We start from the raw sequence: 27,497 nt of genomic DNA on the forward strand, positions 1-27,497 counted from the left end.
CCCAATAAACTGCGTTTTAACTGCTGTTTGGATGTACAAGAGCAGGGGAGGTACATTTGGAGTTCAGCTCTCGGCCCTGATGCAGGCAGTCCCCCGTGGCTGTACGAGGCTGGTTTTGAGGTAAATGTAGAGGGCTGGTTTAGCAAAGCCCTCCTGCTGAACACGGCAACCTCCAGCCCCATTCCCTTAGGCTTTGTTCAAATTTAAGGCCTGGTCAGTATAGCCATAGAGATATAACTCTATCAGCAACCTTCCTCAGTGGAGACAATTCCGTTAGTTTAAAATCTGTTCTATTTCGACAAATAACACACTTTTTTCCAACTACCTCAGGTTTTCTCTGTGCTCCTTATCTGTTTATCTTTTTTCTTCTTATAACAACTACTGGCTTCTGTGCTCTGTCAGATCAAATGCACTGCAACAGCACATTTAAATTCCAAGCCTCCATTAGGGAAGCCTGACCTGAAACCTCTCCTGAAGTAAGGGAACTTTTTCTTCCCTCCGGGTATCATTCCGGGTGCCAAAAAAGAAGGTATACTTTTCCAGGTGAGAATGTAGATGAGACAAAAGAGGTATGCAAGCCTTTGGAAACGGACTCTGGATTTACATGGATGCATCACACTTGAATTTGTTTAAGAATTCTTCTTCCTATCAGCGTGGGAATAGAATTACAAAACACTTAATTTCAATTAAAAATTATTTTTTTCCTTAAGGTGTTATTTCCTTGTACAATCTCCAAATTCTATTTAAGTCTTTATAATTTTCCTCCCCAAAGAGCGATGGAAGGTGGTATGAAATGATGGTGTGGTGTGCGAGTTGTACAAAAATAGTGTGTGGCCCAGCCACAGAGCTGCTAATTGCCACTGCCAGCGATAGTGCCGCTTGTTGGAAAACGTGACCAGCCTTGCTTCACGCTTTCTTACAGCCAATGTGGAGTTTGTGATCCTTCCCCCCCCCCCCCCCCCACCAAATCTCCTCTGGCTCCCAGTTCCCTGAGTGGGCTGAGGAAATGAGTCACATCCAAAATAAGAGGGACAAAGATACTCTGGGATATTAACTTATCTGTATGAGACACAGAGAGGTCTTTGGTTAAATGTTTTGTTATTGGGCTCTATATGCAGAGAAAAAAGGATAAGCTTTATAGAAAGTGACAAGCGATTAGTTAGAAAGTATCACAAAGATGTATAAACACCTGTAGTCAGTTTATACAGCTGGGTATTCACTTTGCAAATTGCACCTAGAGCACTAAGGCCCATAGCAGTAAAAAGTAACTGCATTAAGCTGTTATGAACAATATTTCCAGGTAAGTTAGTGCTTAATAGCATTTGTTATGTTTAACTGCTGGTAATTGGTAAATCAAGTTCTCATGGAAACAGGAAAATAGGCTGGTGCACCAGAACAGGCTTTTGAGAGGGGAGGGAAAGTGATGGGATAAAATCATTTAAGTAAAAAATCTTAATTGTTTTTACAATGCTTCCACAATTTTGAGTCCTAAGATAAAACACACTTTATTAAGATCAATTAAAATGTTTTATTAGACATTTGAAGACTGTAAAAACTACCAAAAAAAGGACAAGCAGAAGTCAAAGCCTTCAGCTTTGACGGGAACGGGGGGCGGGAGGAAAACCCGAGGCTGACTCCCCCAGGCTCAAGAGCGAGCCTCGGCTCATCCTTATCCAGAGGAGCAGCTCCTGGGGCCCGCAGTGGGCGAGCTACTCCCCTGGTGCTTTCACGTGTGAGCCCCTTTGAATTCGCGTTAGGGTACATACACTACACCTGTAGTGCTCGTGGAAAACCAACGGCAACCCTTCAGCTGTGGTAAGGAACGCATTAGCACCAATCTAGAGGATTTGATTGGCTTTTTAATTTTGTGTAACAAACTTCAGCCGGGCTCCCCAAACTGCATCCCTCTGAGAGACCTGCAGGTACGGAGGAGCAGCATCGCCAGGGCCGCCGTCTCCGGGTGAGGTGGAGTGCAGGTGACCCGGGCTGGGGGGGCTCCGGCGCTCCCCGACCCTCCAAAGCCCCCCCCACCCCCCGTTTTCCCATGGGGGAGGCCCCGGGACGCTCCCCCCGCCGCCGGGAACCTCGCTGAGGGGGCTCATGCGGGCCGTCGGGGCCCGCAGCCGCCAAGCCGCGCCCCGCTGCCCAGGGGCGGGACGGGACGGCGGCCCCCGCAGCGGGCGGCCCGGGAGCCCAGCGAGCCCGCCTCTCCCTCCCTGCCCGCCCGCCGCGGGGGCTGAGGCACCGGCGGGGCCCGGCTCCACCTGAGGGGGCGGCGGCGGCGAGGGACAGGCCCGCCCGCCGGTGGAGGGGGGGTGAGCCCGGGACGGCTCTGCCCCGCGCTGGGCGAGGTGAGGAGAGGTGCCTGGGAGCGCTGCAACATGGCCTCCTCCTCCTCCTCCTCCGACCGTCCCGCGGGACGGGGCGGCAGAGACCAGGTGAGCGCGCAGCCCCCGCGCCGCTGCCGTCGGGCGGCTCCTTCTGCTTCTCGTCCGTCCTTCCTCCTCCTCCTCCTCGCCGCCCTCGGGCAGAGCGGGGCTGCCGCCGGCGGGGCGAGGAGGGTGGCTTGTCGCTGCCGCGGCCGGTGAGGGTGGCAGCCCGCCGGGAGGGAGGGGAGCGGGGCGGCCGGCTCTGCCCCCAGCCCGCCCAGGTGTGAGGGCTGGAAGCGGCGCCGGGAACGGCAGCCCCGGCCCCGGGTGGGCGGGACGCGCCGCTCTGCCTCTCCTGGGGTGAAAGATGATAAAAAACCCCCGTGTTTTAAAACAGCGCGGCCGCGCGTTAACGCTTCACGCTGTTAGGAATGAGCTACTTCAACGCGCTGGTGATGGTTTGCGTATTGTATGTGCTGCCTGTGTCTGGATTGCTTGTTTTTTCACACCTCAGTCACCTGACGTGGGGTGGAGGCTGAAAACCCTCTCGGGTGAGGGCTGGAGTCGCCTCCATCCTTGCCTGGCGCCCGGCCTGTGGGTTGCTGCTGGGGAAGGGGGTGGCTGGCTTATGCCCCGTCACTTGGGGAGCGTCGAAGGGGCACCTGCGGCAGGCAGGCGAAGAGAAGGTGCTGCAGAGATCCCCGCACAATGCCCAGGTAACAGCACCGGCAGCCACGGGAGCGGGGCTTCTCCCCAGTCCTCCCTCCTCTGTGGTGCTTAGACCCGGGCCACAGGGTCAGGTGAAGGGGCTTTGCTACCGAGTTGTGTGTCCCTTAGGTATTCGGTGTGATCACTTTCTGTCTGTTGCTCTAATAAATGCTGCCTTGTATCACAAGCGAGTGGACTGGTCTGACATTCTTCCAGCTGAACACAAAGGGCATAATAAAATTTAACTGTGAAGGCTTGTGTTCTCAGGGCAGAAAAAGAGCACATTTTAGCCTATTACACAATGTCTGACCGGCAAAGTGACGCTTCTCCCAGTAGAAGTATGTTTTAAGAGATTGGGAAAGTATGATAAATGGGAATTACTTTTTTTGGTTTTGGGCTATATGCCCAGAACTCCTGAAACTAAAACTGAAAGCTGTAAGGTTAGAGCTATAATTAATCAAGGGTGAATAAGCTTTATACTTTGTTCCTTCCTTTTTTGGTGAAATTGGTATCTTTCAAATAATTAAAATTACCTGCTTTTAGTACCACTTTCTATACTACTTGAAGCACTTAATATCTTACCTTCTCTGTCCAGCTATCTCCCTCGTTGTAGAGTGCTATACTTTCTCATGTTTCTCCCTCAAATCTGTCCAGTGTTGATGCTTTAAAATGGAATGTAAATTAACGCCCTGAGAGGACAGATCAACTAGAAGTAAAGCGCTGCTCTGGCAGTCAGGTCTTCTAAGTTCTGGCTCAGCAAGCTGCTGTTCCCCCACCCATCACGGCTGCATTAGGTGAGACCTATGTTTGACGGAGAGCTCCTAGGACGTGAAGACTGCACTTACTGTGGTGTCGGTGTTCCAGGCATTTTTGCTTCCTCTCTTTCAACAGCTGGCTCAAGGATAAGTGGTGAAAATGTGGCCTCTTGCGTGTTCGCAAAGTGGGCAGCCTCCAAACCTGTCCTGAAAGGTTTGTAACCTAGGCCGTGTTGAAAGCGTTGCAGCACCGAGTCCTTAAAGACGGTCGGTGCCTGTTCTCAGGCTCCAGACTGCCTGTCACAGCTTGGCCTTGGAGTGGTCTTAGAACTGCTGGAGTCTCAACTTTTTCCTCTGGACTCTGATCTCTTCAGACTGTCAAGGGCAGCAGATTTCCCACTGGTTTGAGAAGACTGTTAGGTCAGACTCTCAACTTCTAGGGTGTCTTTGTGCAGTGGGTTTGGGCTTTTTCCCCCCAAAGGGTGGGGGTGTGTAAGGTGCTCAGATCTTGAAACGCTTCTAATGCCTGCCACTAGAAATGGAGGCGTGCTTTGAAACAGTTGGTGTGTTCAGTGAGTTCCTTACAAGAATCTTTTCTGGTTTCATAAACTCTTGCTCTGATGTCCTAGATACTTTCTGTGGGAATTTGCTAATGCTCATTGCTTGACTTCTGTTACAAAATGATAGCATACTGTCACGTGCCATTGCTCTGTTGATATTTGCCAGAGGATAAGGTTGGGGATTTTTGTTACTGAAAAAATTGTCGCCTCTCCCATCTTTTCTGGGTACTCATTTATTGGCCATATGGATGGTTTTTTGAGATAATGAGGTATATCTATTATAATGTAGTGATTTGTAAATTCATGTGAATAATTACATGTGGATAAATATTTTCCTTTTATTTTTAAATTCTATTTCCAGTTTTTCTGAAGATAACTTCTAAGCTTTGCAGAGGGAGTCAAAGATGCTGTAATGGCATAGGAAAGAAAATAACTTGGTGTCAAAGATATGTTTGTATTACTGTACTGCTTTGCTGTCGGGGTGGCTGTTTGCCCTTTATTTCACTTTAATGTATTCTAAAACGTTTTGTTCAGAAGTTTGCATTTTTAAAAAGTAACAGGAAGAGTAGAATGCACTCTTTTAGTTCTTTTGCTATGACACTTCTGAGCACCAATGCTATTAGTACTACTAAAAGTTAGTTAATCATGCTTGTAGGTGCTGACAGTGCTGTGTGTTGTTCTGCGGTGTTTGTATCTGGTCAGTTTACAATACTGAAAGTTTGGGGATTGTCTATGGCTTGTAGGAGGTCTCACTTTGAGTTTTAGAAATGAGACATTTTTATACTTTCTTGCCATCTAACTTAAAACCAGGGACTTGCTGGTAAAAGAGAGGAGACAGTGGTCATATTGTTGTGCAGGGGAAGAAAAACCCCCAACTGTTCAAATATAAAAGCCATGTTATTATCACATAATAAAAGTAATTTACTGTTGACGTAGAAAATGTATTTCACAGAATAAGCTTTTATGTATGATCTGTAAGACCACAAGTCCACTCATAGCTGTTCTGAACAACAATAATAAACCTAAATTTTCTTCAGTCATTGAAACTTTGGGGAAAATGGTAGTTTTACAGTAAAAAAAAAACAAACCTCAAAACAAAACCCACCACCAAACACACACATCAAACAAAAACCAGTAAACCAAAACCCAAGAAAACCACTAAAAAACAGATACAGATCAGAATACCTGAGTCTCAATTCTAGAGAAATAATCAGCATAGACTTTCTCTTGCTACTGCTGTCCATTCTAGTTTTATCCTACATTTTTATCCATTTAATTTTGCTTTTTTCTCCACTTGAAAGCTCTAGTTCTGCTCTTACATACTCAATTTCTCAAAAGTCAGTGCTCTTGATGCCATGTCAAAACTGTTGATGTACTTATCCACTGGTTGATTACCCATTAAAGGTTATTTTTGCCACTCTGTGTTGTCTGAAGTGTGACTATTTCCTGTATACATTAGGTTTCGTGATAAGCTGTTGACAATGGTACTTGTACTCCTGTTGGTATGGTGCTCAGAATGAGAAAATAAGACCTGGCACATTGCATTAATTCTGAGAAAAGCATGGTTTTGCAATCTTTAATTAGGCAAAGTTTCATCAGCTCTTTGACAGTGGCTTGGCCCAAGGAAGCCTTTTTCTTTTTTTTAAACACCTGGTGGCACTTGTTAGGTTTTTCCAGAGAAGCAGAGTGTGGCATAGAACCTGAGGCATGAGGGTAATAAAAATATTTCTGTGGGTTTTATGCTTCAATTCTGAAATGCATAGTGTTAAATAGTATTTAGGATACTGACATATCTGAGAAGGAAAATTAGTTTTAAAGTTGGAATTTTCCAAACCAAATTCTTCAAATTAGTTTTAAATGTATCTTTCTTTCATGTGATCAAGCTACTTTGGATTCCATTCCTTTGTTCCCTGAAAAATTTGAGAAGTTAGGAAAAAATTGGAAATGTTTCTTTTTTTAATCTAGGAAGGAGGGGAAAAAGACGGAACCCTAAACTGTTACACCCATCTTCAGTAGTTAAGAAATGCTGAAACTTTGCTATTCTTTTGATAACTTTCCTGTACTGCCTGATAGTTGGTGCAAGTACCTCTTGCTTTCAACTGTTGAATTGCACTAGCATTCACATAAAATACATAGAGAATAATAGTTACTTGCAGTAGGTGCTTCTGCTGTCCTTGCCATTGGGATGCAGTATGGCTATGTAGAGAGGATACATTACAGGTTGAGAATAATGGGTGAGGAAGGTGAAGACAGCAAAGAAAATGGCTTTATTAAAATATTGACTAGTGTGATGGTGAAATTCTGAGGAACTTTGCTGTCTTGTATCAATCATTGCCTCATCGTTCACATTATGATTGTGTGTTCCTTCAATCTTGCCCAATTTTAGTAGTGTCTTGAGCAAAACCCATCCTGTTTAGTCTTGGAGTAGTGGCTGCTTTTCTCCCCATGACATCCCACAAAAAAGAATTTGGTATTAGTTACTTAAATGAATTCAATAGAAGAAATTACAATATAATTAAAACTTCAGTTCCCACTGACTTGTGAAGAAAAAGATACTGTATTTCCTTCAATCTCCTTTTAAAATTCAGAAGGTTATTCTCCAAGGGCATACTTAGTTTGGTCTCCTTCAAAGGAGAAATTATTCAGAGTTTCCATATAATATCTGATGTATGTATCACAACTTTATCAGTATGTTATTGATTCTATCTGATAATGACTTAGAAAATGTTAGGAGCTAATGAAAGGAGTTCTGCATAGCTGTAGTCGGGAGTGTTTGTGGGCTGAAACCTTCCCATCCACCTTGTGTGCTAGTGCTAAAGCAAGAGGTGGCTCTGAGCTTCTGCACTGACCTTCTGTGTTACCTTGAACAGGTTGTGATGACAGCTTCTTATAGGAGAAACTAAAGTAACATTCTGCAACGACAGAGTAGCTAATAGCATATGCATGTCATATGAGAGCTTGTTTCTTATCAAGAGTCTTCAGAGATTTGATTTTAGGTTTTAAAAACCCCCGATATAGTATCTATTTTGGAAAGTATTCTTAAAGTGTTCCTAATAGAGGCCATTTTCAGATAACTTCTGTAGAAGAGATGAGGTTAGTTTTATGATCTTTGCATGCTACTGTTACTAGTACTATATTTTAAGTGTGTATGGCTGTGTTTTTTTCTTTTAAAGAAAGGAATATGGATTCTGTAGCTCTTAAAAGGTTATCTGCTTTCCTGTTTCTTGTCCTCGCGTTCTTTTTTTTTTTTTTGGGGGGGGGGGAGGAGATTTTAATTTCTCTTTTCCACCCTGTAATCTCATACTCATTTCTGTCACTTTAACAGTTTAGTGCAGCCTCAGGCAACAGAGCAGTTTCTGTGCAGGTTCAGTTTCCTCAAAACACCTGTTTAGCTTTGGGACTGGTTCAAAGAAAATTAATCCTAAAATTGCTGGACTTAATGCGCAAAGAACTCCCAGTCACCAAAGAGAATAGATCTGACAAAGCTGAAAAATTGGTAATTAGTTTTAGCCTTTCCTTTTTTGCTGAGATGAGTCTGGTCTATATGTGAACACACAATAGATATTTAAAAGCATAAAAGTCAGGTTCTTGTAATGGGAAGGCAAGGCTTGGGGCAGGGGCTAAGCAGCAGAACTGCAGGTGTTGCTTATTGAGTGATCAGAATCTTCCTTGTTTCTTCACTTCTTTCCCCTTATTTGGAAGCTTTCTGTTTGTGCTGGGGGGAATCCCAAGCAGCAGACTGCTTTGCTTCTGTACTGCAGGTCTGACCCTTTAATGAAGGTGTTTTGGTGACTGATGTGTAAAGTTTGAGGCTTTTGGGTGAGGAGGTAAAGAATGAGTCTTGTGAATGGCGAGGGAGAAGTATACAAGGCCAAGTGACCCTAATATGCTCTTTAAATTTTAGCTTTGAGGCATAATAAAACACTAAAAACTTAACATAAAACATGAGCCAGCTGGCCTTCTGTTCTAACAATCAATGCTGCATTCAGGGAAAGAAAAAACGATGTCTAAAGATGACTCATCCAGTTATAGGTAGAAGTATTCTATAATATTAAAAAGTAACAGTAGTAACATATAGTAATAATCTTGTGATGGGTGTTAAGGGAGAGGCTAATTAACCTGGCAACACCAGAAAGAGTAGTTGTGACTTTACAATAATCTTTGAAGGACAAACTGTAGGAATGAATAAATTTGGGAAGCTTTTCAAAACTGGAAATTATTCATTGCTTACCTTCCAGTGACCTCAGTGCTCTCCTGTAAAGGAAAACATTCTATTGGCAACCTTAAAAATAAAAAAAGAGGGGGGCTCAGTATGAGTTTTATAACTTATTTAAAAAGAAAAACTACGTGGTGTGTTTTATTTTAGCGGTGGTTTTGGATTGGTTTTTGTAGATATGTTAGGCCATTTCTGTAAGTAACTATCTCCATCAGAGATTAGATTTAAGGCACAGTAATTATGTTATTGCCCCATATCTCTACTCAAGACTCCTTTGTGTAATATGAGGCACAAACTGGTACATATAACACCAGAACTATGGAGCGAGTTGTTTTTAAGGTGTGGTGAGTGCTGAGGTATAGGAAATAAAAGATGGAAGGTACTTTTTAACAGCCTCTTGGAACACTTCACCTGAGAACATTACATGCACCTAGACTTGCTCTTAAAGTTGTTGGTGCTTTTGGGCATAATAGCTGCTAAGTTATTGTGTCTGTAAGTTTTCTTGGGCTTTAAATTAGGAAGTGTTAAATATCCACATGGCTTCTGAGTATCTGGCCTTAAACTTTTTGCTATGTGTTTTTCAATCTGCACCAACGTGTCCAAAGGTGTTGCTTACAGTGTCCTTTCTGGTACGGTGTGGAGCAGCTGCTCAGTGCTCTGCGGTAGCACAGGCAGCTTGCTTTTCATTTAACCTTGGCCTCTGTAATAGCACACTTTGCCTCATCACATCTACGTTGTTGAATAAGAAGCTGCCTCTTTTTTTGCGCACAGCCCTGTAAGCCTTCCTTTGGGGAATTCAGCTCAAATTCTTAGGGTACTGTACCTGCAATCTGACAAAGATGGGAACAAGTCCAGCATGTTTCAGGATGTGGACTTGCTCCTTCTGTGACATTAATTTTTTACAAGTAATGACTTGTTGTGCCACAGACATGACCCCATTTTGTAGGCGAGCAATCTATAGGTGTGATTCAATGGTTTGAATCTCTGATGGCAGAGCCAATTTCCTTTCTTCATCCTCTCTGTGCCTTGACTCTGCTTGTTCCTGTTCAAAGAATACTGCAGAGAGAGCACATATGCATGTGTCTGAGAAGGCAAATCATTTGACAGGTCATGACTTTGCAAATGCATGAATCGGCCCTACTCTGGGATGGGAGCCTCTAGTGGGAACAAGTTACAGTGAATAAGGAAAAGGCAAGAACCTCCTAAATGGCATCTGCCTCTTAAAAATTTGCCATGCAGAGCAGCACCAACCAGTGCAGGTGCTCAGCTTTTATATTCAGGAGCCTGTGTAGCTCACAAGGCTCAACCCGGGGCTTGGTTGGTCTTAGACTTGGTGCTCGTATCCTCAGTTGGGAACTCAATGTGGAGCTTCAATGTCTCATTCCAATGCCTTAATTCCAAATACCCTAGCACAGCAGAGAACTTCATATTTTCTGCGTTTATTTTCCTTCCACCACACCCCACCCTTGGCACATCAAATCTATTGTGCTCTGGTGATCCTTGCAATCCTTTGCTAAAAAACCTGTCTGTTTACGGTCTTCCTTCCCTCTGATAGCACTTTGCGAAATAACTTTAATTCAGTAGGGTACTCTTGTTCTTGAAGTTACTGCTTTTCCTTATATTGATACAGGTTAAACTTTTTCCAGCCTTTAGTCGTTTTGGTGATGTGGCTTACAGCACAGCTTTGAAAAGTGTTTTGTTTCTGTAGCTGGGGAGAGGTGGACTGTAGCAATGCTGTAGCAGGAAGCGGATGAGGAGAGGGCAGGTGCTTTGTGACCTGGTTTCATCGCTGCAGAAGATGTTATGTAAATACACTGAGGTTTTCCTCTAATTCTGTGATGTAATGTTTCATAAATAAGCACCGCATTGTTTAAAACTCAGGTGTCAGAGGTAGTGAGCTAAAGACATCCAGAAACAGTGTGACAAGTCTGAGAAGTAATATATTACTTTTCCAGTGATCCTCCTGTAGGAGCTAATCCTGCGTTCCAGGGAAACCCACTGGAAACAGGATCTTTCTGGAAGGGTATGAAAAATAATGATGTTTACCTGCATTTGGTTTAGTGGTTGGAAAAGTTTGGAGCTAGCAATGAGAGGGTCAGTAAGTCTTAAATGAAGCTGGTTTAGCAAATCTCATAAAAACCAGCAATAATTTCAATATAAAAATGATATGCAGTCTACTGTTCTGAGTCAGAAATCCAACAAGTCAAAAAAAAACAACAGAAAAGTGCATGTGCATCGGCCTGTGTCAGTTCAGCATACTTTCCTGTGCGTGGCCTGTATTTCTTTTCATGGACTCATCCCTGCAAAGCCGCTTTGTGATCTCAGCCTTGATGTGGGCCAAATGGGGAAGATTGTTAACATTCCTCCTGCCCCTCTCCATCATCATCATCAGCTCTCGGTGGATATCAGTCCTTTGCGCTCGTGTGGGAGAGGACAGTGGGATTTTGTGCTGCTTGTAGTTGCCTTTCCAAATATTTCTCTCAATCAGTGTGGCTCATCTGGACCATAACCCAGCTCCCAATTTTTGATTATTATGAATTGTGATGAATTTAGTAATTGGAATGACAGTATTGCTGCCATACTAGTATTTTAATATTAATGTTCATGTGCCCATCAGGAAGTCAATGACACAGCTAAAGAAACACCTTTTCTCCAAGAGAATCATAATTCTGGGTAGCATTCTCTGTTAATTGCCCTTTAAAAGTTTTGTCCCTCGTTGGCGGCTTTAATACTGTTGCTTATCTATGTGGCTCTTTCTCCCCACTTTAATGATTGTGCTGTATTTGTTTTGATATGAGTATAGTTTCACTGTGACAGCTTTGGTTTTATAGGATAGAAACAACCACATTTTTTCTGGCTAAATTTAAACTGCTTTCAAAGTGAATTGTCCTTTGTTCTGGCAAATGAATTCTACTGGATTGTTATAAGCAGTTTAGAATTGCTTGTTACAGCGATACAAGTAGGTAACAACATGCCTCTGAAGAGATTAAGGACGTCTCATTTTATGTTGCATTTGTTCCAATGATCATAATTCTAATGCAATGTGTCTCTCTTCTGCTGTCTCTTTCCTTTGTCTTTAATGTGTCCATCTTCTTAAAGAACATGTTAAAGAACATGGTGTTGTCGAACAATATTCCCTTGATCAAACTGGAACAAAAGAAAATAAGCATTCAGTAATGATATGTAGCTTGAAAAGCAAATGTACAAAGATGATTAACCTCATACTGAGCTCAAATATATTCCCTATTGGGGGGAATGTACCAAATATGGTTATTGTAAAGGTTAGATACTGGGGAGAAAAAAGCTTAGAAACAGAACCTGTTCTATTTATCCACTATAGATAATCTTTACTTAAGAGGAATATGTGTAAAAAGATACTCCTAAGTAAAAGCAAATTCCATAAAGCTTGTGCATTTTATGGTTAATGTTTCTTTTATGCCCTGACTGTACTACAGTTAACAAAACCAGTGTATTGTAAGGGAAGAGTCTAAAGTATGACAATTTAATTTAGTCAGCTGCATGGTATGTTTAACTGGCCTGTGACATTTAAGCAACAAAAAAGAATACCATTCAGATTGCTCTGTGGAAGGAGAAGTAATTGTCTTGGACACCTGTAACTGTCATCGGCTTATTTTCATGCCAATCCCACGCACTGCAGAGGACTTCTGCAGTTTAGCATAAGCACGTTCAGCTTTCCGCACGAAAGACACCAGTATCTGAAAAAACCTTCAATACTAGTGTAAATAAACCACTTGAATGTTTTGTATTTTATTATGTGAAACCCCTTTGTTTGTGTTTGTGACAGTCGTTGCTGATGTGAGTGTAGCAAATCCAGCTGTACTAGCCACTCAAAGCCCTTGCTAGGGATTTTAGTCAGTTAAAATTATATACCGAACTCTTCAGTAGAACTCCAAACTTTAAGATCCTTGGAAAGCACTGATGCAAGCTGTGTATCCTACGTATAATGCACAACAAGTTTGACTTTGCTGGAAATGTGTCCATACATTATTGTGAGTTTCATATAGCAAAATTCTGTTAAAATAACAACAGTGGAACAGCCAAGGGTAATAAATTTTACTGCAACTGTCTCTAACTAAAGGATGAAAAGAAAATGTTGTGTGGCTGCCGCTGTACGCGATCGCTTCCATTGGCAGAAACAAAAAATGCAGTCCTGTTATTTCCTGGCGATACTTCTATGAAAGAAGCTGCATATTTGTATTTAATGGCATCACAGCCTCTAGTCATCATCCATACTCATCAGTCACTCGCTAGTTCATGCCTTTCTCCACTCTTCGTACCGTGGCAGCCTGTGCGGCTGGGGAAGCAGAACTGGCCCTGTCCCTTGTGCGAGCCGAGCTGCTGACTGGTTTGGCTTCTTGTAGGTGCTGAATGGCGGTGGCTGTCACCAGAGTTGGAAGAAATGCAGCTCCTCTTAATAACAGACCTTAAGACTATATGATCCTATTGTGGAATACTAATTTAGGTGATACAGTGACCAGGGAAAGTAGTGTTGGCAATATCGATAATTGGAAGATTTTTTTTTTTAAACCCATGCCTGTTTTTTGATACTTGATTGGAAAAAAGATTGAGATGAAATGTAGAACAACTATTCAGAGCTGCTGGAATTCTAGAGTTGAAATATTTAGAGGAATAAGTGATATACATATAGTTTTATAGATATATATAAAATATATTTTGAAATTTATATATTTGAGATTTGCATAATAATTACTGGAAAGGAGTGTCACAGAGGCTTGAAACAAAGGGAGCAGGTAACAGTCAGTATATGTGGCCAGATCGCTAGGGCAGTAATGTTGGTAGGAGGTCTCAGCAGCCAAATTATTTCTCCCATAGTGAAGTCTGTGCTTGAAACCGACTCCGCCTGCCCATCTCTTTCCTGCTGGCTTGTATTTTTGGCAGCCATCCTGAAGGAGTTTCAACCTAGAACGTGGGAGGAGTGTGTTAGTGAAGGAGGGGGCCTGCGGAGCATGGCCTCTGGAAGATGAGAGAGTCAGTAGAAGATGAATTAATCTGAGTCTGTGCTGTCCATCAGCGGTACCTTCAGCAGTTCTGAATATGCCCTCTGCTAGCACTTTAGTTAGGTCCTGGGTGTTCGGGTGCTGGTTTTGGCAAAGTCCATCCCGTAGACATGCTATCTTTCATGGTTGTGTGGAAGCTTTATTGTTCATTTTTGCTTGTGATGCAGGTGTTACTGTTCCCCTGCACACCCAAATGCGCCTAGCTGGGACTGCAGTTAACCTGGAATGGAAAGTTGGTCATTAATTATTATTATTAATTAAGCTTATTAATATAAGCTGGCCTTATATTTAATGAACCATGCCAAACAAAGCTCAGGCTCAGAAACCTGTGGACGTTGATAGAAATCTTAAAGCTGACTACGGGTGCTGGAGTGGGCGTCTCTGTAACGGGCATTGCAGTAACCTTCTCTACCTCAACATCAATTTTTTTGTTCTCTTTCATAGTGATTAGGTAAATAATGAGAAAACCTGCACTGCTTGATGTTGTTGCCCTCTCTGTCCTTGAGTGAAAGCACGTTTTAAAAAGTAATTCTGTTGTGTTCAAATGTCTGTTCATACAAAGCCTGTAAGAGAAAAGTTACCCTTGAATTTATTTCGTTAGCAAGGCCCCAACTTCTAGTGAAATGCAAGACTTCTCTTAGCGGAGTAAGTTACAGTCTTACCTTCCCAAGCCCACTGAATCTCCTTCCAAAAAAACCACAACCATCCAAAACAACAAACAAAAACCCCACCCCCCAAACCACCACCAAACTAGATAGCGAAAACTGTCTCCTTCCTTTTCTGAGATGTTGACTCTTTTCCCCGTTAGTGTTATAGGGAACCCTGAATACCACCACGAGTGAGCTCTGTACTTTCTGGGACCGCTGTATGCTCTGAAGTCTTGTTTTTAGTGCTGTCCACAGCATTGATATCAGATTTTCCTAAAATCTTAACACTTCTTCTAAAGATCTCTGGTGAAGAAGCATTTTCTGCTCTTTGACATTTGCAGTAATGCTGTCAAACACTCATCTGAAATTTATTTCTTCTTGTCAGTTTTTAACTGTGGCTATTTAACTCTTGGTACTCATCAATAAAAATATTTCTCTCTGCAGGTTTTTGTATGTAGCATTGTGTCCTGTGTAGAGAGACAACCCAACATGAAGTGAGGATATTACAATGTAAGATGGAGAAATGTGTGCCGCATCTCTTGGCGTGGTTAGTGTATGGAGCCAGGTGAGCAAAGGCGGAGGTTGAATTTTTATTGCCAGCCACTGACTGCGAGCAGTGCCTTTAGGACTGCAGTTCCTACAAAAACCTCTGCCAGCATGTAGGTGTCTTGTACTTCCTCTGATGGAAGGAACGTCCTTGGGTTTTTCACTGAGGTTTGTCAGTATAGCTGCCCCCCGGCAGCTTGCCGGCCACTTTGTGATCTGCTTACAAGGGTGGGGAAGTGTTTGTCACTCCTGTCGTAATGTTTCTTCTGCTCTGCTTTCCTGGCAGGTGCTTGTACCTGCCACGTGGCTGATTATTCTCCGGGTCAGAAAGCTTGTTGAATGCTGGTAGGTCTTTTGTCCATCTGAGCTAGGGATTCCCTCCAAAGCACTGGCTGGAGCTTTGTAGTGTTCTGATCACACTAAATATAAAAGCTCTTCCATTTGCAGAATGGGTTCTTTTCTATTTTTAGTAACTCTTCCACTTAATAGTTGGTTTATTTTATAACAAGTATCCATGTCTGTATTGTTTCAGTCATGCCGATAAACAGATCTTTGTATACTGATACATGGCAGTTTGGGAGGACAAACTCACTGGAATATCTAATAATTAGCAAATGCTTTTATTAAAGATGGAAGGGCCACTAGACCGCACACCTGCTAGGTGTAAAAAATGAGTTTAATTTGAAAATGGATCCAGAGGTTTGCTTCATTTCACTACCAGTTAAACCTGTTAAGAGCCAAGAAATTAGGTAGCAATACATTACTTAATAATTTTAATGTATATCTTAATGTGGTATAAGGATTTTTTTAATCTGTATTCAAACTCAGGTTGTCATTCCTTATGAAAGATTGTAGCTTATTTAAATAACAATTACTATAAATAATGATAAATTTAAGTAACAATTACTAAAGAAAAGAAGTGCTACACTAATTTTTCTCCTTTCCCGGACCCTTGCCACAGCTTGGTGGGGGGGAAACCCTGTATGAAAACTGATCTTGTTTTGATGCTAGTCAGCAGTAAGACTCCGTTTATCTACTTTCATTTCTTTGACGTGACTAACTTCTAATAAATGGGCTCCGTGCTCGGCAGTTGGGACTCAATGATGTGTGTATTCTTGCTTCATAATCAGGTTTGAATGATTAGCTAAGTAGAAAATTGCCTGCTCAGTAGAAAAATAAATCTAAGAGGGCAACATTGTAATATATTACAATCTTCACTAAATTGTAGTAAAATACTTTCAAATGGAAGAGACGCTTATTTCATGATATATTTTACTACTAGCAGAAAGGTCTGTAATTTTCATTTGTATACAAATAGTTTTTTTCCTGAGCTTAATTAGGTGAACAAGTAAAAATAAGTATTGAAATTCAGAACATATGTAACGTTTGGAGACTTGCACCCAATTTCTGGTTTGAAGTCTTTTATATGTATAAACTTCAGATATCCTAGGTATTCTCTCCCTTCTTATTGCTTATCCCCTTGTACACCAACACTTACGAGCAAGTGTCAGATTTAAACAAATGCTTTTGGCATGTTATGCATTTCCCCAGTCTCTTCAGGTTCTTTATAGCTTTGGTAGGAACTATAAACTATCCAGGACTACCCTAATTTTGGCAGATTTTGCACTGCTCGTAGGCGATGCTGAGCATCAGTTAGGTTCTAAACAAATTACTTCAGGGTGTTTTAGGGAACAAATTATACCAGCTTAAAGACAATGATGTTTATGGTCACAAACAGCTAAGGTACATCCTCTAAAGTTCACTCCGTCACGATTATAGGGCAGTTTGCGCTTGTGTCTCAGAGCTCTGGATGCTTAGGTCATGTATGCTTGTCTTTATTCCTCAGAAGGATTTTGAAGATTGCTGCTGTTAGTACAAGCCTTATTCTCAGTGCTAAGTTTATCATGTTGCCTGGCCTGATAGCTGAGAGTGAGCTTGGATGGAGGCTGTGGGCTATAACACCTTGTGATCAGAGGTTGTCTTTAAAGCAACAACTTTTTTTTAAGTGCAAAATATTTAGGAATAGATCAATTTCAAATTGCTTAACAATAGATACCCCACACTGTCATAGAGGTACCAACACCTCCCAAAGCCCAAGGGTTCCTAGGGGTAAGCTGTGGGTCTCTGCATTCAACTGATTTCTGTAACTGAGGTCCTTTCATCTGTAACAACATTTCTTTAGGTGCCTACAGGGATTTCTGACTGGTGTGTGGATGCTCATGCCAAACTGATTAGAGACAGGCTTAGGAAAGAGTCGGCCACAGGCATGGGACGTGGGACAGTCTAGGGAAGGACCTGGACTGCTGAAGGAACTGCACCTGTTAAATGGCCAGGCAAGAGCATGATTAGAAACAAAGCTAAAGATTAGGAAATTGCAAAGCTGGTATCATAAAATAGGGTGCAGGGGAAGCAAGCAGGACTTGGCAGGTGTGAGGGAGGGTGAGAACTAAAGCAGGCAGGAGAAAGATCAGACTTGTGAGTACAACTGTAGGTGAAGACGCTCCCTCATGTTTGATCCTGCTCATGTGCTGGGCTTTGGACTCCAGGCATGTGTCTGACAATGGCCGCGTTGTCCAGATGGCATCTGGCCAGCCTGACACTTCTTTGGATCTTTAGGTACCTGTGTAAGACAAGGTCAAGGTCTTCGGAGTTCTTTAAAGACATGATGCTATTTTTGTTTGTGACTTTCTCTAACACCATTGACATAATGGGATTTTCTTCTATTTGTCATAAGTTTAAAAATAGTAGCTAACATATGTGTAAGCTGGGATTTAATTTAATGGTCTTCTACTGTAGAGCTATTGATGATGATATGTTCGCATTGAAACAAGACGTTTTGATTATTCTCTAGTTTTGGATCATATGCAATACTGGGAATAGCTTTTTCCCCACCCCTCTGAGCAAGCATCTTGCAATGTAAGTCAGATCCAAATGCCGTTGTCTATGAAAATGTGATGCAGTATTTTCTTACTTAGCACATTCTTTCTTGTCCTAGTGTTGTGGTTTAACCCCAGCCAGCACCTAAGCACCCCTCAGCCACTTCCTCACCTTCCTCTGGTGGGACAGAGGACGGACTCAGAAGGGTAAAAGTGAAAAAACTTGTGGGTTAAGATAAAGACAGTTTAATAGGTAAAGCAAAAGCTCCATCCACAAGGAAAGCAAAACAAGCAGTTCATTCACTGCTTCCCATTGTTAGGCAGGTGTTCAGCCACTTCCAGGAAAGCAGGGCTCCATCACACGTAATGATTACTTGGGAAGAGAAACGCCATCATTCTGAACATTCTCCCCTTCCTCCTTCTTCCCCCAGCTCTATAGGCTGAGCATGACGCCATATGGTGTGGGACACCCCTTGGGTCGGTTGGGGTCAGCTGTCCCAGCCGTGTCCCCTCCCAGCTCCTTGTGCCCCCCCAGCCCCTCGCGGGTGGGGTGGGGTGAGGGGCAGGAAAGACCTTGGCTCTGTGCAAGCCCTGCTCAGCAGTAGTGAAAGCATCCCTGTGTTACCAACAGTGTTTTGGTCACAAATCCAAAATGTAGCCCTGTACTAGCTACTATGAAGAAAATTAACTCTAGCCTAGCCAAAACCAGCAAGCCTACAAAACTTAAAATATAGCTGGCTGAGTGTTGGGATGTGCTGTCAATCAGGGTGGAGCACTTCAGGATTAGCAGGTGGACTTTGTTTTTGATTGAGAAAGGTTGGGTTTTTAGGGGAGAGGGGAATGGAAAGAAAACTCAGTTTCCAAACTTTTTTAAAAAAAATCTTTAAAAAAATCTTTTTTAAAAATCTTTTTTTAAAAATGCATTTTTTTATAGTGTGATCCTGGAGAACTGTAGGTGCAGCACATGTACAGAAGCCAGGCCTGTATGTGCTTATTGGCTTCAGATCCATATTTGTAACAGCTATCCTAAAGCAATGAGAAGGGGGGTGGGGGTGGGGATGGGGTGGGGTGAGACCACCACATCTGAAAAAAACAATCTATTTCTTGGTGCTAATGGAAACCCAGATTAAAGTAGTGTAAGTTAGAAATAGATGGAAAAAATAGGCAGAAAATAGGTCTAGTTTTACATTTATTCCTAAATGAGTGATAAATGTTTTACTTCTAAAAGCCATATCTGTATCCATAAGTGCTAACTGCAATGTGTTAGAAACTGCCAAACCATTGAAACGTTGTAGAGTTGATGTTTAGAACATATCACATCCAAGATGTAGTGAAGCCACTGCAAAGCTAGGCAGTGTGGATTTGTTAGGTCTGATGTCTTTTCTCAGACCAGACCTGAGCATATTTTTCTCACTCATCCTTCCCTCCCCATGCCCACCAGGTGGTTCTAGGTGTGCCTTCCCCTGAAGGAACCCTAGAGTTTCCACACAAAAAACCAAAGGTGCTGTTTCCAGAGAAGCCACAACATTGTTTTACTTGCGTTTTCACTAACGCTCAGACTTGAAAGGCAAACACAGTGAGTTTCTCCTGTAGTAAAGAGAATGCGGGAAGGAAGGTGGGAGGCTTTGCCTGCTAAGTGTGATGTGTCACAGGTATTTCATAGTGTGCTGCTACCCGGATGCACTGGCTGTGCTTGGGTGAGTAGGACCTAGACAGAGTATTCTGAGAGATGTTGAAAGAAGCTGAAAAAGCAGCTGGTGTCAGATACACCCTCGCTTTCTGTTTTCTCGTTTGGTGAGTCTATTACAAACCTTAGAGAACTTAAACTTCCATGTGGCAAGAATAGACTTGCTATGCTCACTGATGTTTAATAGTGTCTGAAGCAAATGCAAATGAGTGACAATTTTGGGGTGCTTTCACTTCCCTAGAAGTGACAGACACAATGGATGTGATGTCACCGAGGAACCTGCCAGGTAACTGCAACACAGAAGTAGAAAAATCCCAGAGCTGGGGGATGGGATGGGGGTTTGTTTCTTTCCGCCTCCTTCCCTCCCTCTGTCTCAGTAGTCGGTCTGAATTCAGGCAGCCCTAAGTGAATAAGCAGAGAAGAAAGTTCTGCTGTCTACTGAGAGCCAGCCTGATACAGGACATGGAGCAGAGATAAAGCAAGAACCTACAGTTTTGGGTAAACCAGGTTATGGTGGACTTCAGCCTTAAGAGTTAGAAAATAAGCAACATAATTTAATGTTTGGTGGTAAGCTTTGCAACTGTATCCCAGGCAGATACCTAATAGACTGCTGGCTTAAACTGTTTATCATGCCTTATAAAAGTTGGTTGCTGATCTTAACCCTATTTAATAGGCCATCATGGAGAAAGACCAGAAGCCTATTCTGCAAATAGACCTTCCCTTTCAAATTAAGTATGATCAAAGAAACACTTAAAATGCTGGTGGGCAAAAAGGAGACTTTAATGAATTACATTTGTGAACCTGCTTCCAGATTTCTGTAGTCACTTTTTGAAAATCATTCTTGTTTTTTGGTATGTGACCAAAGCTTTGTCTAGACTGTTATTTAATAAGGGTGTGGGTTTTTTTAAGCAGAGTACAGATTTGCTGGAGGAGGGAAAAGGGGACTGTAACTTTCTCCCGCTGTTAACTTCATGTAGCGTAGTGCTTAGGCTCAGGTCCTGTGACGGGTATTGCCTCGCTTCCCTCTTTGCCCTGTGGTTCTAGACATCTCTGGATGTGGCTAGGTGAAAGTGTGCATCTAAGTGCATAAATGTACTCCACTCCTAATTGTTCCTGAGGTATAAATGACTGTCCAGCTTGGATTTTAAGAATCCAAAATTGTGCTACATGATCAGGTATTAATGACTTATTGCAGGTGGGCTTGGGTCTAGGAAGAAGGCAGTTTTTACCCCTCTTCACAAACTGGCCTTTTCCTGTAGGCACACCTACACAATCTGAGTTCTTCTCAAAGACTTCTTGCCCTTCACACTCTTTTTATAGAATGGTTAGAAGTGATTTTATTTACTCTTGTGTGTGTGAGGGAGGTTCTTCTGTAGTATGGGTCTTTGTGCAATAATAGAAATACAAATTGCGAGTCTATTTTCAGCGTCTAGTAATCTTGTACGTTATTTCTTTCCAGGGTGTTTCAAAAACTGTTCTCTTTGCTTAAAATATGTGGTTTTACTCTATACCATCAGGATATGAGAAACAAAGTAAAACGTTTCCTTTTATCTTCTTAATATTTCTATAATGATATCAAACCAAAGAACGTTAGTCATGTTAGTATTGGCAAATCTTGAGCACTTGGCAAATAAATAGATCAGGTTCTCCTTCCAGAGTTCTTTCTTAAGGAAGACTTGCATGTTTCTGCAGTGAACGGAGAGTATCATTGTTTGAACTAGTGATAGAAAGAAACTGGTCACGTTCACTGATGAATGCCAATGTAAAGGGAGAAAAAAAAGGGGGGGGGCAAAAAATATTTGTCATCTAACCTGGCAAGGAGGAAGTTGTAATCCCTAAGTTTTGATCAAAGTGGTTATACTCAGTTCTGTAGTGCGTATCTTGAAGGGAGGGGAGCTGTATGGGGCCTTGTTTCTTTTGAATTGCTGTAAGATTATTTTAGTTTGTTCTATTTTTCCGTGAAGGGGGTTGTCCTCACCCTGAGAATAAAATAAAATGAGAAATCAGCTTGCTCCAGAGGCCACAAAAGGTTAAAAGTGGGAAATGCTCATCTTTAGTCAGTGAGAGAAGGTTCCTTAAATCAGAAATGGGAAGCATTTTTGGCGTGAAAACTGCAAAGACGGCAACAACTATTTTATCTTAAATTTAGGACTTTGGCCTTAAGCTGTTTGACTAAATTAGATCTGATCTATTTTTCATCTAATTTAATCTAATTCCAGTGCTGAGAGTTCCCTCCCGACAGCTGCATGAAAAGGCATTTTGGGAGTCACAAGTGATACAAATGAATGCTATATGTACTTTTGTCAAGCCAGTCTTCAAGAATCAGCCTTTATGGAAGAAAAAGATAATACATGTGCATTTCTATACTTGCCAACTATTCTCACCTCCCCGTTAATTTGTTTGGGCTAATCTGGTTCCTTTTCGTCATAGGATTTTGGGGCTCCCTCTTTTGAGAAAGTGAGCAAGCAGGAGTACAATGTAGAGAGGGATTTGAGAAGCAAATTCTTCAGGGGTCTGCTGATAATGTTAGTAAACCAAAATAACGTCCTGCAGAAATGTGAGGTTCCCAAGGGTGGGGGATAGAATATGTTGTTTCAGAACCTGTGTGGACAGTTCTGTACGCTGAAGATCTTATGATCTAAGAAAACTCTGTACATTTTTCTGTGCAGTTTTATTTGCAGTTTAATTTCACCTGGAGAGTTTAGCTATATTTTTATGTAAGTTTAATGAACATGATTGCTTGCCTATAAGAAGTCAAGTGTGGATTATCAGCTACAGAGCCACAAGCTCTTGCAGCACTAAGTCTTTTGGGGAAAACATAAAAAAATCAGGATAAATGCTCCCTTGGAGCTGCTTCTTTTTTTTTTTACCTGATTTTTGTGATTCCAGCTTATTATATTGCTTCCTGAATAACTACTCAGAGCCTGGAGTGCATGTGTAATTTTACACTGAAATTAATGGGTTCTGGATTGCTTTCTACTCTTCCACTGCAGGATCCATCAGTACAAATCTCTGTTTACTCCCTGACAAGAACAACAGAGTAAAAGAATTGCTACCCATTAATACTAATAACATGCTGGTTTTCTTGCTTTCGGCTTTAAGGAAAGTACCTGAGAATGTCTGTGCTTTCTGTTGGACTATAGCGCCTGATGAATTGTTCTCTAGAACAGGGATGTATTCCTGAACTGGAGCCAGAAATGAGTAGCAGCGTTGTGACTGAATCGTAGTCTTCCTGGGAGATTCAGTGTAAGATGTAGAAAACTGGATTGAAGTCTTAACGCTGAAGCTAAAACACAAGTCTTGTGCCCAGGTCAATAAATAATAGGGTTCTTAATCAGTTACCATAAGGTTCAAGTAAGTACTGTAGGCGTTAAAATTCTCTAGTATAATTTTGATCTCTCCAGCAGAGAATGAACGGAAAGAACTTACCTCCCCCCCAAGCATTAATGATTCCAGCGGTAGCAGGTTGAACAGCTCCAGGAGTAGGAAATTACAAGTTCCTCTTATTGTTGTTTGTTGCTATGAGTTTTGTTGGTCATTAAGGATGTGTAAGAACTGTTTCATGTGAGCGCTCTGTGGGTTATTGAATCACAGTGCCAGCATTCAGCTAAATCACTGTTTAGCCTTGCAATTGTTTCTTTTGGGGAAGAATTATAGGTGGGAAGTAGAAAGTTCAGGGTAATTATTTCTCTACTGTGTTGAAAACTAGCACTATACCTATTGTATGGACTTGCCTCTGAAGTATAAACAGTTTATGCTGTTGAAATGTTTTGGGAAAGCAGTGAAGGCATTGGAGGTAGGGTGTGATCTGTAGCTATTTAAAGTTTTGTATTTAGCGGAAGGAGAACTATTATTTCATTTCCGTTTACACTTAATCGATTCAGCTCCAGAATTGATGCTAAACCAAAGTATGGACCAATCTAATGTATGGGATCTGATATGCAAAGTCTCTTTATTTGCCTCGTGCCCCAGAGGCTGAAGCTGTGCAGGCTTGAAGAGCTCTTGTGCCAGCAATGCTCTTATGTGAGGAGGTCGATGGGGAAAAGCTGTGAACCTTGTGGGTAGCTGCTTCTGTTTCTGTTGTCTATGCCCAGCTGATTTGCTGTTTCCCACAGCCTCCTCCAGTTCATCTGGCGGCTGTCGTCAGCTCGGTTGGGAAGGCAGCGGCCACAGCCAGGGGAGCTTCTGAAAGCTTGGGGGGAGAGGGGAGCACACAATGACTTGCTCTCCTGTTTCTCATTTTCACAGCCGCTGCTGGCTGCTGAGCACTCTGGTAGGAGCTGCCAGGTGCAAGAAGCAAGATTGACATTGTGAGCAGAGCCAAGTATGGGAAGAAGCCTGAATCCTAAAACTGCCCATGGTGGCTCTGCTAGCAGAATGTAATTGTACGGGGATGGCTAGTTGAGATCCCAGTCAAACCATTTATATATTTCCATCTGCTCAATGTGTTACTGTATGACCTGCTAAACACATAACTCTGCAATGAGCTGACAGAATGTTTTTGGTGAGAGAATGTACTTTTCAGCTGGGTTTTCCCGCACTGTAATCTCTTCTGTCAGCCTCTCCCTACTGACACTCAAGACATTTTGAACTTCTTGGCTGCTTTTGATTAAATTTGATGGAGTAGAAACAGTTCAAAGTTAGTTTTTCACAAGCTTCATGAAAATAGGTGGGCAGACAAATTTACATTCCCAGTTTATCCACCGTAGTGTGAACTCAGCTGTATTACCACACAGCAAAGAATCTAAGCGGGGGTGGGGAGCAGACAGGGTAAGTTCCAGTGTTCACAAAATGGCTTGCTTAATTCTGTCACATGCTCATAAAATAGTTGTAGTGTCAACTTTTGTTAAAGTTTACCAGAAAGAAAGTTGAGAGCCAGCTCAGAAGCTCTGTTCAAAGACGTGAAGCGTGTTTAAAAACCAAAAAGCTTTTTTTGTTCCCTTGATGTTCCATAGTTACTAGGACCAGGTGCCCAATGGGAATACATTTCTCATCTTCACAAAAAAGGCATAGGCAGGGACCCCTAAAAAGTTAAAAAATGGAGGTCATGGGGTCTGCACGGTCCTACCTGTGGACTTTTCTTCCTGTAGCTCTGCCATTGCAGAACCTAAGCCAATACCGCCCATGGTCTCCAGACCTCCTCCTCTGGGGAACGAATGGCGCTTTGCAACAAGTGTCTGGGGAGCAGCTCTTTGGTTTTTTCTGATGGTTGCATTTCCTAGCTTGTTAATTCCGGCTCCTTCTTGTCTGTGCTTTTGTTCCACTCATGTCAATGGAAAGCACGGATTTGTTTGTTTGTTTGGTGTTTCAAGAGGATGGCTTTTTTTCTTTTCTTGGCTTGGTAGGTCAAGTATCATTCATACAACTGGGCAGGTGGTTTTACAGTGTGGGCAGAGGGAAAAGTGAAGCTGTGATTAGTAACTGCTGGTACAAGTTTAGGGGTTTAAACAGTCTTTCAGAAATCAGAGTCCTTTGGATCTACAGCAGGAGTATGCGGCAGAGTAACCAGCACAGCGCTTCAGCTGTGGAGCATGCCATGTCTCCGAGGTTATAATCCTTGGCATGAAACAAGTATGCAGTGTGCCAGGAGGAGGGACAGGCATTTTCAGTTTATCTCTGGGTGAGAGGCCAATTATCAGTCTTCTATCCATCAAAGCACAGAACTGGATTTTTTTTTTTAGAGAGGAATTAGTGTGGCACGAGGATTTGCATATTTATTACAATGAGATATTTTGTCAGTGGTTAATTATTAGTGAGCTGGGCAGCCTGTCCAATATGAGGTTTCCTTTAAGCCTGCTGTAGGCTGTTGTGAAAACTCATCTGAAGGACGTGCAGTTTTTCACATTGTTTTTGTTTTCATCCATACCAGGCTTTGTGTCTTAAGAGTCACATTAGGAATTGAGTTAGTACAATCCTCTCTCATGACACAGGATCTAAGCACTTCATTTTCTGTAAGTTGTCTTGTCTTTTTCCCAAGTGAAACAAAAATCGGGTGGGAAAAGTTTGTTTTACCAATTCTGTTTAAGAAAGTAATAACAAGAGTGTGTTATCTTAGAATATGTATTAGATATTTTATATATGTAAAGGCAGTGTATATGTGGAACTTAGGAGAACAGTAGTCAAAATGAATGCATTTTATGCTAAATGCATAATCTTGGGAACGTCCTACTAAATTAATTTTATTAACCGAGATGCAGGTGTGCTTACAACTGAGCCTTTAGGAAATGAATAGCGTGTATTTACACTGTCCATACTAGAACCATGCAAATCAGAGATAAAGTTTAAAACTATGCTTAAATTCATGGAAAGAACCGATAGAAAAATGAGTGTTTAGTTTACTATTTTTTAGGCAAATGGCCATTAAATAAAAGGAACAGTAGTGCAGTTGCAATCCATTTTGTGGTCATTTGCCCTAATGATGTTAATCATGACACTTTGAGTTAAGAAGATATTGGGAACGTTAAAGAGGATGGATCAATTTTTTATTAATACACGTAAGTGTGATATTTTGATTCATGTGTTTATATGTCCTGTTCATGAAGGAGGAAGATAGAAATTAACTATAAAAAATGTTCAGTAACCAAAGATGTTTTCATTAAATATAAGCATTTTTTGTATTTTGTATACAGTTTTAGAAAGGACAGGAGTTTCATCTTGCCTTTTAGGCTTACTTTTTTTAGCTTACAAACAACTTTTGGTAAGAGTTTCTGCCTCTGGCAATTTCAGTTCAACTCACTCAGCTTCCCACCTGTTTGCTTTTTAAAACTTAAATGACCAACTTGCGTAAGGCAAGTCCGTACTAGATTTACCGGGTAGATAAAGGTAATTTATCTACCAAGTGCCAAAATGTAGCTACTTGGTTAAATGACTGGTATAAATCTTATTTGTAGCCTTTCTATTGAATGGACACTTCTAGAGATTATTGGTCAAATACTTAAATCTAGTTTCCTTAAATTTGGATATAGAAACCGGGTTTAAATGCTGTACTACAAATGATCATTAAGACACTAGGGTGTTTTTCAAATATGTTAATGTGAATATCTCTAAACGTGCTTTTTGTATCTTTGTCTAATTTTATTTCCCTGTTACTGTCCTGGAAGCCCTCTAGAAGCCTAATTTTAAATATTTTTCTAGTTCTTTATTCATAACTTGAGCTTCAGTACTACGTAGCCTTGCAAACTTGCTAGGCACCATCTTTATTAGAATTACCTCTGCCATCTTAGCAACCACCGGGAAAAAGCTATGTTATGCAAAAAAAGAAAGGGTGTATACTTTTGATTTTTAAATTGTATTTATAATTTCTACCAGTTTTAAAAATTAATAATATACTGGTGCTTAAGTAGTGTACATAGTTGAACGCTGGCTTTCGCTTGGGTCAAAACCTGAGCTTCCTGGCTAAGAGCATGGGGAGAAGGGTAGTTTTGCATTATTTGTTCTTAAAACAAATGTGTTCTTTTGAAGTTGATACACAATGGTCATATGACCCTTTCAGAAAAGAATGGGGAAGAAAAACACTTTCCTCTTACAGTAAGTTATAAATAAAAGTGGTGTATTAAAACTATAGCGTTGCATCAAAACACTGTGGCCTTAAGAGCTGTGTCTTTGCATAGGTAAGAACGTATAAGGGTGATGGTTACAAACGATGAGGTTAATCATGTGACCTACTTTGTATCATGTATTCATATACATTTATAAGTACCACTTAAAAATATTTGCCATTGACTTTTTAAATACTTCTAGTATGAAAATAAGGCATGATGAATTTTCTGTGCCACTTTTTTCAGTAGGATCTGAACTGATAGATTTTATCAGATTGCATTTTGTTTCACACATTACTCTTCATATACAGAAAAATAAAAAATAAATTATTGTAGGTACTTACTTGTATCACACATGTGAACCCTAAGCTATAGATTTAGGGGTATGTTTAGAGCTAAATTGTAGTGTAGCTCCCAAACATAACTGTTTAATAGAAATGCTTTCTGAGGTTCGAACATGTTAAAAATTGCTTAAAGAAGTGTCTGCGCATGAATATCTGGTGATGGTTTTTCCTCTGGTGCTATGATAAAATAATGAAAAAGGGTGAAATCGCTG

At 41.5% G+C, this 27,497-nt stretch overlaps 1 protein-coding gene across 2 annotated transcripts in view; it reads left to right on the forward strand.

Moving 5' to 3' along the window:
- Positions 1 to 2,305: 2,305 nt before the first annotated feature.
- The window catches only part of ANK3 (ankyrin 3), a 375,938-nt gene continuing 350,746 nt past the window's right edge, over positions 2,306 to 27,497 (forward strand). Inside the window, exon 1 of one of the 2 annotated variants that reach the window (XM_075109653.1) lies at positions 2,306 to 2,438. In XM_075109653.1, coding sequence (XP_074965754.1) covers positions 2,382 to 2,438 — 57 coding nt within the window. In that variant the 5' untranslated portion in view covers positions 2,306 to 2,381. The remainder of the gene's footprint in view (positions 2,439 to 27,497) is intronic. The other variant, XM_075109651.1, reaches the window with a different exon arrangement.

The sequence above is a fragment of the Phalacrocorax aristotelis genome, chromosome 14 (assembly GCF_949628215.1).
Source record: "Phalacrocorax aristotelis chromosome 14, bGulAri2.1, whole genome shotgun sequence".
In the NCBI taxonomy this organism is placed as follows: domain Eukaryota; kingdom Metazoa; phylum Chordata; class Aves; order Suliformes; family Phalacrocoracidae; genus Phalacrocorax; species Phalacrocorax aristotelis.